At 46.7% G+C, this 12,376-nt stretch overlaps 1 protein-coding gene across 2 annotated transcripts in view; it reads right to left on the bottom strand.

Annotated features, from left to right (window-relative positions):
* myo1ea (myosin IEa) overlaps positions 1-12,376 on the bottom strand; it is a 69,316-nt gene that overhangs the window by 2,863 nt on the left and 54,077 nt on the right. The window contains exons 21-28 of one of the 2 annotated variants that reach the window (XM_088640986.1): positions 11,496-11,665; positions 10,030-10,175; positions 7,045-7,191; positions 6,586-6,743; positions 6,102-6,188; positions 5,159-5,351; positions 4,633-4,668; positions 534-703 (exon numbers count right to left, since the gene is read on the bottom strand). In XM_088640986.1, coding sequence (XP_088497112.1) covers positions 534-703; positions 4,633-4,668; positions 5,159-5,351; positions 6,102-6,188; positions 6,586-6,743; positions 7,045-7,191; positions 10,030-10,175; positions 11,496-11,665 — 1,107 coding nt within the window. The remainder of the gene's footprint in view (positions 1-533; positions 704-4,632; positions 4,669-5,158; positions 5,352-6,101; positions 6,189-6,585; positions 6,744-7,044; positions 7,192-10,029; positions 10,176-11,495; positions 11,666-12,376) is intronic. The other variant, XM_088640987.1, reaches the window with a different exon arrangement.

The following is a 12,376-nucleotide window of genomic DNA, read 5'->3' on the forward strand; positions in this document are numbered from 1 at the left end:
AGTCAGTCCACACCTCTTCCCTGGGCTCGCACTGGCTGATCCGTGTCTTTGCAGCACGTAACGAAATACGTTACGGCAGCTTACCCTAGCAAACCAGTTCAGAACATCGGGAGGAAGAGGAGGGAAAATACGAGCAGGAAACCTATTTTTCCTTTTTACTGAAGCGTGGGGCCATCACTGGCAACTCCCAAACCCCAACTGGAGCCGAGATACACAAGCACCACTGGGGTAGCTTCCCCGGAATTCCCCCTCCTCTGGCATAGTGGAAAAATGACACATTGTGTGTTGGGGTCTTGTTGGCTCATTTGGGAATTGTTTCTTTTCCTCCAGAAAATAATCGAATCTTGGAATAATTCCTATGAGACACGCTTCTCGTGCCGCAAATCCTATGAAGGTAGAGAGTAAGATGAAGAACCTAGGATAGCTATGTATTTAATAAGAGCTAGATTTTCAGGTCTCGATCTCTAGCTGCGAGGCCGCTCCGTCTTTCGAGCGCAACGCTAGTGTTTCAGGAAGGCATGTCGAGTACGCACCTTCTTTGACGATTTCAATGACGTCATCGGCATTGAAACTCAGTTCGTCTGTATCCTGGGCGTCGTAGGCATACAGCGCCTTGCACTGTGGCACCTGGGGCTTGGGCTTGGGCAGGGGCTTGGGCCTGCCTCCGCCGGGCATCGGCCTGCTGGTGGTCTGTCTGTGGGCGCTGATGGCACAGAGGAAGACAGAAAGGGGGCTCAGTGATGCCAGGCAAAACGGGGGCCTAAAGTTAGTGTTTAGCACTGAGGGAGAGCACAAGACGTCACAGCACGCCCTCTGAAATATTGCTCTGAATGTCTTACCAGCCTCCCTGAACATAAATCAGCCTTTCTATTAACAGTTTCCTTGGGTGTTTTCAGATGCTTTTTATTCAATGACGAATATGCAAATTAGCCACTCCGTGGCATCATTTTCAGGGTGTCTAAGGCAGGAGGATACAGCTCACTGAGCAATCCCATGTTCGAGCTCCCTAAACACAAGCTCACAGCTTCACTGAGGAATTAAGACGTGGGCTAGTTCACTTCGCAATACAGTGGAGTGGGTCTGTCTGCTTGGGCGGTAAAACGAAGAATAGAAGAATAACCTCATAAAAGGGCAGGGAGGACATTTCTGTAGACCAATTAAAGAATTCAGAGGAACACTGACAGTGCTCTTCACAAGCGGTTAGAAATTATGGTGACAGAGCTTTTGTGTTTTTTTATCAATTTTCAAATGGTAAATTACAGACAAATTACTAGAGCTGGGGCAGCACAGCATATTGGGTAAGCCTTTGACCCATATCTGACCAGCTGTAGGTCTGGGTTCCTGCTGTAGATAATTCTATTGTACTGTTAAACAAGGGTTATCAGTTGCTCCAGTCCACTCAGCTATATAACTGGGAACCAGTGCTGTGGGGTAATCCCTGCTGTGGCTCTGATATTGACTTTACCTTTACCAGAGCCAGCAAAAAGCAAACTTTTGCACCCAGCCAAGACAGGTAATTACACTGTAAACACGAAGTTAAAAAAGCAAGGCTTGCTCTCTGCCTCCCTGATAGTTGTCAGCTGAATTGTAAACACATATTAAGAAATTTGGGTATGTTTTTCATCGTGGGCACTACGTGTGAATTATCTGCTTGTTAACCAGAATCCAAAGTTTCATTCTGTTCCCTCTTTTCATTCTTTTTTTAACCCATTCTCCTTGTCTTGTCTTCGGCACATTTCAGGAGTTTGTTTAGACTTTTCCCCCATCTCCTCTTTCAGAACACTCTGGCTCTGCACAGCCCACTCCTTTTCAGTGTTTCTAAGCATGTCCGATTCCTTTTCTTGGCTTCTAGTAATGGCAGCTACACAACTGAATTGTGGGAAAGAGAACGGAATATTGGGATTCTTTAAACTGTCCTTGGACAGACTCTGGATTGGCAAGATCTTCCCTAGAATACAGTATAACAGCTTACGGATATGTCAGGGCTGCTCACCTGCTGTTCCCTCGTTCTGTATGAGGGAATGAGCACTCTTCTTTAACCCTTTAGGTGAATGCAAGCCCCAAAGGGCAATAACCAATATCGCAAAACAGGACATATTCAAAAAAGGGATGAGCAGAAGCCAAGCATTTGGAAGAAAACACCCAAGGAAACAGATATCTAAGTTATTTTACTTTACAGAGGGATCTGTTTTGTTAACATGAACACAGTTTGAGAAGGTTAGTCAAAACGGATGATCAAAACCAGTTAAGGGAGGCTTTTGCAGAGAACCTTTAGGCAGAACAAAATTAAATGTAAAAAGGTTGCGCATGTACAGCTACACTAACTACCCAAGTAATGGTTTTCTGGTTCTTTTCTTAACCCACACCATTATCCTGTTAGAGACGCTGAGGTCTGTGGTTAGAACAGCAGCAGAATTAAGAACAAGTAACTCTCAAGTGCCTTCGTTCAACTGGTTTTATTGTAACGTTTGTTCTTTCAGAGGATGTTTGCCCTATTTGAATGGAGAGTCACAGATACTATTCATCTTTAATAAATCCTACAGCAGTGCGCAGTTCACTTGTGCAGATTGGAAAAAAAATCCAAAAATAACACTGAGAAACGTGGACATATTTACAGCAAAAAACCTAAAATCTAACAAACTTCTGATATAATTTCTCAGCACTGTGACCCAAACCTGGCATTCATGTTAGAGACGTTCTCAGAAGAGAACTGGATCTCTTTGTCAGTCTTCCCTGCTGTGTCTGAGGCTACCAAGCACACCGGCCTTATTTATTCAAACCCTTCTCCTGCAGTAATCCATACCAGAGTCGAGGTCAGGTAAAAATTGTGAGACAATGGAATAGAAATCACATTGATGGAAAATGTAAATATCTTTAAGGTCTGATCACATTCTTGCTGCAGTTCTTGCATACATATGTAACCAATACTCTGCATTTTAATATCCGATGTTTGTAATGAGGTCACTCAGAAGATTACATTTTTAAAAGGACAACTGAGTACAATGTGCCCTTTGTAAATTCTTAATACTCAGACTGGCTGCTGCCTTCTGCCAGTGCTTAACCGATCTCCGCTCAGTCTTTTCCTTTCACTTATATATTGTTGCTTTTGTCTTGCTCTGTCCCTCCAAGTACTACATTTCTCACCTTCTCTTTGGTTTGTATTGCCCAATCCTCTTTTCGTCACTCCGCACTGCTCCCTCCCTCCCCATACACATCTTTCTCTCTCTCGTTTCTCTCAGTTCTCTCTCTAAGCAACTGCACTGGTACTCATGACCAGCAGGCGGCGCTACAGTCCCATAAACCCAGTCAAGCACCAGAACCGAAAAATGAGAAACTTCCAACACAAAAGAACTCTTCAGGATTGTGAAGGGGAAATGTAAGCTTAATTCTCAAAGCAGTTCGTCAGACACTCAAAGGTTTTCACTATAGGAATGTGACCATCACCCCCAAAAACAATTCTCTTCTACATTATCCAAGCCATTTTTTTTTGTACTGAATGTTCGGCCATTTCTGTACAAGTAATTCAATAAAAATGCGGACTAGGTCTGCCTTGAAGGGCCTTCTCTTCAAGACAGACAGTACCACTACGTCGTGTGGGAGCCTGGTTTCAGGGGCAGGTCACGTCACAGAATCTGGAGAATATGTGAAGCTCTATACAAATCAGAAACACCCTCACAGAAAGCAGAAACGCCACCACATAGAAGTGCATGTCTAACTTATTAGAAGGCATTTGTCTCGCAGCTAAAGCACCACTAGGTAAGTTAACTCTGGTCCTTTTGTTGTTAGATTGCTTTAAAAAAAGTTAACAGCACAGCTCGCACTCATTTTCGGTCACCGTAGAAGCCTGTGGTCTGACCTAAGGAGATGCTTATGTTGACCAAAAAGAAGACAGTTCCTGTTCCGCCGAAGATGTTCCAGGATAAACCAATGTGAAGGAGACGAAAGGCTCTAAAAATAGGTCGGGAGGCTAGTTTTTAGAGGGCGTAAAACTTTAAATAACTGACAATTCAAAACAGTTCAGTGCAGTTTAGTACCATTTAAGTAATAGGAGCTAATCAGCTAAATAACATGCAATTGAATTAATTCAATGGATTAGTGTTTTCCAAAAATAAAAGTCTGATGGAAAAGATTTCAGTGATGGAAACTGTCTTCTTCAGATATGACAAGGGGGACTCGCGCTTAAAAATTGGGGGATGTCTTTTTTTCTTAGATTTATGTATGTTAAAGTTCTTCAGAAGGGAAAGTGGTCCACTCTGATGAGCAGTTTACACACTAAAGCCTTCTTCATTTCTCTTTCTTGGTCACCGGACCCTTGAATCAATTAGCTCTAAAAAGCACGAGGGGTAGATGAGCCCATCAGCAGGCTTCCCTGTGTTCTTAATGAGGCCTGGAAGGGCTAAGCATGGGTGTTAACTTTCTTCTTCTTTTACAAGGACCAGAGTTGACCCTAATTAGCAGGATGAGTAAACCTAGTTACTGCGTCTCTACCAGCTGTTAGGCAGTTTAAAAACAACAAAATCAAAACTGCTAAGGGTGTGAGAGAAAGGAGGAAAAGAATTCCAACAGGCTGGGCGAAAACGGCAAAGACTGAGTCACAACCACCACCCTAGAGAAACATTGCGTTCGACTCACGTTCGTCCGCTCTCTGTGGGCAGCCTCTGCCGGTTACTAGAAAGGAACAGAGTCACGCACAGTTACAGTCGGTGGCCATCTTGGCGGACCTGGGGCCTTGTGTATGTTAAACATCCGGTCCCAGTTCTCACAGGGCCAGCATTTCTACACAAGATCGCCCACTTGGGGGGCAGCAGCCTTGCCACATGGGTCAAAAAAATAAGGACAAAGCGAGAGAGCGTTACTGGGTCACGAATCCTCAAATAAAAATGGAGTTACGTGTGTGCCTTTACGGACAGTTTCTGGCGTCTGTCGTAAATAATGGAGCTGCTTTTCTTAAAAAAAAACATTTAAGGAAGTTTACTGTCAAAACTTAAAAGATTCTGTAATTGACCTGATTGATGTCTGTGTTCACCGCAGTAGCAGGAATGCGAAGGTGGAGGGCACACATGACAGTGAACACAACCCCTGTGAGCCAGGGAGCATCGGGCTGCGGCGCTGCCCTGGTTACGGTTGCCCTGGAGACGGCGCGGTGCAGGTGACTCACCCCGCTGCGCCCTGGTCAGGCACCCTCAGGCAGTCCAGGTCGGGCTGCGGGGGCCGGCTGTTCCTCTGTTTCAGCTGGTGGAGGGTGACTGGCGGGGGCAGGAAGGTGGGGTGGTGGCTGGGGTGGTTCGTAGGGGCAGCCCTCTGGCTGACGTTGTTACCGGCTGACTTTATCACTCCGTTCTGGTGGGAAGCTGCAGATCAGGAAAAAGAAACGAGAGCTTGTAGGTCCAGCTGAGAACTTGGTTGAAGAACCTGAGACGGGTTCCAAGGACTCAAATCGTCTTTCACTGGCCACCTGACAACTGAGCAGGAAGTAAATAGGAAAGGCAAAGAATACTGAAAAATGACAGAATATTAAAGCTCTCAAGGAGGAAACATAGCTTTAATTTATATAAATCCATCACATTTTGTCCTTTAATTTTTGCTGATGGGATGGCACAGTGGATAGCATTGCTGCCTCACAGCTGGGGCCCTGGGTTCAACTCTGGACATGGGCTGCTATCTGCGTGGAGTTTGCATGTTCTCCCCAGGTTCTCGTGGGTTTCCTCCCATATTCCAAAGACATACCGCTAGGTTAAAGGGGTTCTGGGAAAATTAGTCCTAGGTGTAAGTGTGTTTGCGACTATGTTTGTGTCTGTGTGTCTTCAGATGGACTGAAGTCCTGTCCAGGGTGTATCCTGCCTTGCACCTGTTGCTTGCTGGGATAAGCTCTGGCTCTCCCATGCCCCTGTATTGGATAAAGCCGTTCTAAAATGGATGGATGTTGGCTTATATTCACTGAAAAAAAAAAAGAATTAAACTTTTTGACTTAAAAATGATAAATTATAAATTATGGATGAATAAAAACATGAGGAAATTCAAAAATTCAGCGAGTGACACTTTCCCTTTTCCTCTTCTGTTGCCTCTGACCTTTCTGACCTCAGCAGTGCAAAGCATCTCACCTGGGGGCCCAGGGGCAGCTCTGGTGGGGTAGCTCTGGGGCGCTCTGGAGACACTTCGGCTTTGTGAGAAATTCTTCCTGGTGGGACCTGGAAATGAAAAGAAAACACTGAAGGGGATGATGCCAAATCTGTCCGCCGGTCTTGGCAGAGTGTCACGCCAACGCCTACCTTGGCAACACTGAGGTTAGCAGCGCTTACTGAGGTGAGAGCCTGAGATTTGGAAAAGACAGGTCTGAAACCTGGAGTTACAAACAAATATGCCAATATGCAATTTCCTCCTAATACATAACCTGTCAATAAGATTCCTTTAAGGTGCCGATATTTTTAGCTGTAAGTGCTGTATGTATGGACACTGCATCCTTGATATTACAGAACTAATACTATGAAAGTGAAATAGAACTAAGGGTCTAATACTACTCTTGAAGTGTTGTTTCGTGAGGAGAACCTGGGCGCTGTATCTGAAGAACATGCTCCGCAGACTTACGTGTGTTCTTGGGGAGTCCGGGCCCGATGCTGACCTGCAGCATTTTGTTTGTGGGGTTGAGGACGGCCACGTCCCCCTGGCCCTGGACGAACTGCACCTGCCGAGTGCCCCCCGCGCTCCAGGGACCCCAACTCTCCTTCTTCAGCTTCATTTCAAGTCTGGACACAACAGCAGCCCGTCAAGAGAAGTTCATGCTCAGATTACGTAACCGGGAGAGTAACTGAGCTCCACAGCACAGCCTGGTCCCTCTTACACCCTGTTATACTGCTATAGCGCCACTCCACCCCTCTCGTCTTGACTACATCACCCCAAAAACCACAGAGGCCAATCTCTTCCTGCCCACTGAATAGGAGTTATCTTTGTATGAATACAATAACAATAATATCCTGATATATCAAGACCTCTGCAGCAATGCAGGACTGGTATTTTCTTTGCTGTCCGACTCCAGGTCAAACTCACATAGTGCCGAACTTCAGAGGTAGCGTCCTGTGGGTTTTCTCCTCGAATCTCTTGGACAGGAGGCTGATGAACTCCGTCTTGAAGATGCACTCCAGCAGGCTGTCGTACTCCTGCTCGTGAAGGATGAGGAAATCGTCCTGCATGGTGCTGAGGGACGCGAGAGGAGAGAGAACAGCGTTAAAGCGGGGAAGCGGCTCAGGGCTCGGTCTTTGCGCAGCCCTCCAGGCTGGTGCTGATCTTCATTGCCTCCTGTAGCACATCGGTCCTGTAGCTGCACAGAACAAATGAGTGTGATAAAGAAAAGGAACAACTTTCCTCGCTTGTTTTTAACCTGGAGACTGAACTATGGCAACAGATTAAAACAGAGGAAGAGCCTGTAAATGTCCACAACAGCACAGTTTTCGTCAGGAGGATGGCCGTAATTAACCACGATTGTCCACTTACACATATTGTCTCAGCAGTATCAATAAGAACCGGCAGGAGCAAATAAACAACACAGTGCGCACCTCCAGATGACAAGAAAATTCTGAATTGTTTTATTAACCTTTATTGAAAAACTACAATTTCCTTTTACACTGGAGAAGAGGAGGATTGAAAATGGAAATGTAGCACGGAAGCAAGGATGCAGTTCCAGGAATTCAGGAGTCTGCCATCGTCCAGGGATTCACAGAGCCTCCTGCAGCAATGATTCCAGCCCGGCGCCAGACACAGGCTGAACAACTGATGACTTTCATCCCTTATCAAGGAAGAAAATCTGCCATTTAAATGAGCTTGCCGTAGAACGAATTTGAATGCCACAGAAGTGTGTGTGCAGCAGTTGCCAGGGTCTAAAATTAAGAGTGAAAACCAAATCAAGTGGCTACGTTGGCGACACCTCCATTTAGAAATGCTCCCATTAGTTAAGGCTCCTTAAACAGCATGTCGAGCCATTGGTTAAGCTGCTTATTACCAGAAATATTCCCCCCGCAGCCCCTCAGCATCACAGGTTCCGTGCATTGTTTCCCCATTAAAGGCGAGCTTTTGAATGAGGTTTTTATGATTCCCCATTTCCTGATCTGTGTCACCTGCTATGTATTAATCGCCCCCCTTCCCTGCTCAGAACTGCAGCTCACATGGCCACCCGCGCACACCCAGTTACCTCCCACAATTCCCTGCTAGTCCGGCTTAGCCTCAGGGAGCTCCTTCTGCCCTGCTCCCATTAACCAGCCACAATCGGGAGCTCCTTTAATTGCACATGGTGCAAAGTAACCACAGGACTAATAACCTAATAATGTTTATAATCCTTGTAAAACCGCAGCCCCTTGCCGTCAAGATCAATGCTTACTGAGGAGTGGAGTTTCAGCACAGCCGAAGGCACTCGCCCGTTCACACACTTCAATTTGTATATTCCAGGAGGCAAAGCAAAGGGCAAAGATTCCCATCGCAGACATTAATACAAAGCAGAGACTGTAAACTGACATGAGCGTCCTTAAGAATCTTCTCAGAGTCTTTTCACAAGGAATCTTTTCTATGAGAATCTATATTCAAGAACATGCTGCTGTGACAAATGAGCTCTCGAGCCTTCTTAAATGCGCTCAGGCCCAGCCCAGAACAGGACAACAAACCTGCAGAGCTTGAGGCAAATATGTCTGTACAGCAACATCGCTTGGTTAAAATATTTCACCGTTTCCTTTTTCTCAAATCAAACTTTGCTGAGATGTCTGCAGCTTTGCAGGTGTTGTGAAGCGGGAAAGAGCACAGATCAGGGATTTCAGCCTACTTCCTTTGAAGTCGGCCTGCGCACTTCTGCAGTGCTCAGCTGGTATCTCCCCTGCTCTCTGCCAGAGGATATTCGTCATCCCAGCAATAACAGTACTGGGGAGACTGAAGTGCTCTAGAGGGGGGTGGTAGAGCAGGGGGAGATGGTGAGACAGAGCTCCAGCTTTGAATCAGAACAGCTGAAGGAGCTGAACCTTTCTGGTCTTGAACCGCAGACAAACAGGAGACCTGGCAAGAATCCTCAAAGGCTCTGAGAAATTCAGCCCAGAGGATGTTTTCAGAATCAACAGTGAAACACACACCAGAGGAGACAAGTGGAAACTCCACAGAAGTGCAATTAAAACTGAGAACAGGAGGGACAAGCTACCCAGCCATGTCGCTGAAGCCAGTACCCTGGTTACTTTCAAGAAACTGTGACAGTAGATGAGATCCCTGGAACAATTAGCTATGGGCCACACCGACTGGATGTGCTGGATGGCCTCCTTTCGTTTGTAATGTTCCTGTGTTCTCCTGCCCCTGCCTTTCGCAATGCTGGGCCCTTGTTTCAATTTTGAACTCGGCAGCAAATTTCCAATTACCAGGTGCCGTCTTTGTTCCTCAGATTGGAAAAGTAAAAGGGTCTGGGTGAGGGCTTTGTTCCACATACCCCTGTCATGACACGCTTGTTTACACTGGGTGGGAAAACTGCTCTCCAAAGGACTGAGGCGTGCTAATAATAAAATTTCTAAAATACTTTTCTGGAAGCACCGCTCAAAGGGCTTTACAGGTAATGGGGACTCCCCTCCACCTCCACGAATTTGTAGCCCCACCCGGATGGTGCGACAGAAGTCAGTGGGGAGGAGAACAGAGTGATGAAGCCAGTTCAGAGATGGGCATTACTAGGAGGCCATGACTGGTACCATGACTGGTAAAGGCCAGGGGGAAATTTGGCCAGGACACTGGGGTAACATGAGAAATGCCCTGGGATGCCGGGACCTCGGTTTCATGTCTCATCCGAAGGACAGATGGATTGAGGCCACAAAGAGAAGATCAGTCGAAAGCTCTTGAAGTGCGTCTCAGAGGCTCATCTGTGATCACCTCCTCTGCATCTGAGCGTAGGACTCATAGCGGAGTGTCCTCGACACCACCACCCCAGGGTCTGCCGCGGCCTTGGGAGCCGATTGGCGAATGAGACTCCATGTGCAGACACGCCCCCCACCCCCCTCCACCCCCACACGTCGGGCGTACCTGAGAGAGATGGCCAGGATCTTCTCCACTTCGACCCGGCGCTTCAGCACCTCGGTCACCTGCCCCTTGTCCGGGCCCTGCTTGACCTTCTCGCGGCCGATCAGGTACACACACCTCGGGGTGAGGACGAGGTCCCTCTTCACGCCCTGCAACCACACAAGGGAGCTGTTCTCTGTGCGGCCCAGCCCTCCCGAACGCCTGGGGGCTGCGGTCACGCACGCCAAAGGGCTGCGTAACCTCGGCAGGCACGAGGACAGCACAGCAAAATCACCTTCGGAAGCAGCTCTGAAACAGAAGAGCGGCTTCCGACGCAAGCAAGTCATTGTCACAGAGTCGGGCCTCTCTCGTGATGTACCGAGAGGCAATACCAGTGCAAGAAAGGAGTACTGGAACAAGAGCACTTATGTCTTTCATGCCTCTCAGTTTCAGCGTGACTTTTTTGAATGATTACATTATGAATTTCAAAATGCGGGTTCTTCACAAGGAAAAATGTCAGGGTAGTCCAGCATAATGGCCAACAAACCTGTTTTTTTTCTGTATGTCTGATGTGAATGTCTGTGGTGAAGGAGAGCCATTAAGTTAATTCCTTTCCAATAGCCCACAGTGACCACAGACCGAATTTCAAGCACTGGTTCTGAAAACATTGAAGCAGCACTCGTCCGCATTTTTAGACTTGGTTTTGAGGGGGAAATCCAATCGATGCAAGGCCACTTGCATTCTGACACAATCAGAATTTTCTTAGAAACAAACGAAAATCTGTGCCTCGGACTCTCGTTCGTTGAGGTGCCACTTTCAACCGAGCTTCCTCTTTCCAAACCTCATCAGGTTTTAGCGTTTCCTGTCTGACATCTCAGCCGTTTGTAACCACAGGAAGCGAAATAAGTCCTAAAGAGTCGAATTAGTGTGCCTTACTGAAAGAGATACCCACTAATTTCTCTTCACATATCTCATAATTTAATTCATATGCTTGACCTGTATATGGATTTCCCCGCTCAGGAAAGAAAGACAAAATGGCAACTCTATTTGAATGTTGCTGCATAATGGCTTCATTATCCCTTCATAGCTGCTACACAAGACATTATAATCAAATGCATAATACTTTATAGGGACATGCCCACACAACATAATGTAACTTGTACAATAAGAGGTCATGCAGTTTCTTTAAGCATTACATCATACAAAGTGCTATCAACAATGCTAAAACAAAAGCAAGGTCCCCTTATGCATGTTATGTCGTTCAATTATGTTATCAATTAATGTTCAATTATGCATGATCAATTATGCATGTTATGTTATTCAATTAAAGCGTAACTGACAAACCTAACCGTTAAGGACGCGGCGTCGAGCGCTGTCCAACAGAACCAGTGTGAAAAGCAGGAGCTAGGAGCCCCTCAAGGACCATATTGTATCTGGCCGTTTCTGGGTGCCGTCCACGCACGGAGAGAAAACGAGCTGCTCGCGGGTACCTTGAACCGCCGGTCGTATTTGGTGACTTTGTCGGCGAAGTCGATCTTCTCCCTCTTGGCCAGAAACTGCCGCAGCTCGGGCCGGTCGTCCATCCCAAGGTAATCCCCGACGAAGTTCCTGTTGATGCTGTGCCTGCGGCGCTCCTTGCGGTTCAGCAGCAGGTCGGAGGCTAAGGACACGAAGGACAGGGCAAGGACAAGCTCAACGGGTGAACAGCAAGTCCTCGGGGCAGGCCTTTCTATCTGGGCTCCAGCTCTTCTTCAGCCGCATCGTGGGGCAAACCAGGGCAGTGGAGTGAAAACCCGCGTGACCAACTCGGCTGCAAGGCCCAGCTGGGCTCGGGTTCCGTTAAGCCAGTTGCACTTCTGCTGTGCTAATAATTACAGTAGTTCAATCAAGTGTGTTCCACACCGAAGGTCACCACAAAGCACGGCTCTCTTCTCCAGCCCTGCCTGCTTATTTCACCTGCACCTGTTGCCATAACTAATGTCTTCCTTTCTACCAGTGAACTCCCTTTCAAAAGGTTGTGGCATGTAGCAAGGCTTTATTAAAGGGACATTCTAAAGCCAGCTTCTTAACAGGGCCGGTGGACTTTAGCCTCATGCTGAGCAGATTAAACTGGATTTATATGCAGTGGTTAATTATAATCTATGGGAAACTGATTGCTCTGAATGGACTGATTCCAGGCATCTTGGGGTGTGGAGCTTATGAAAGCATCATGTTGATTTCTTTAACCAGTGCAGCTGTTAATTACCTAACATAATAATCAAATCAATCATATCTTGTATAAGAAAAAGATTCACTTCTCATCACAGGAGAATAAATACAAAATATCTGCGTCTGCATTAGAGGTTGACTGTCTCAAAGCTGTAAAGGGAGG

Source organism: Lepisosteus platostomus, chromosome 7 (genome assembly GCF_059453375.1).
Source record: "Lepisosteus platostomus isolate fLepPlt1 chromosome 7, fLepPlt1.hap1, whole genome shotgun sequence".
NCBI classification, from domain to species: Eukaryota; Metazoa; Chordata; class Actinopteri; order Semionotiformes; family Lepisosteidae; genus Lepisosteus; species Lepisosteus platostomus.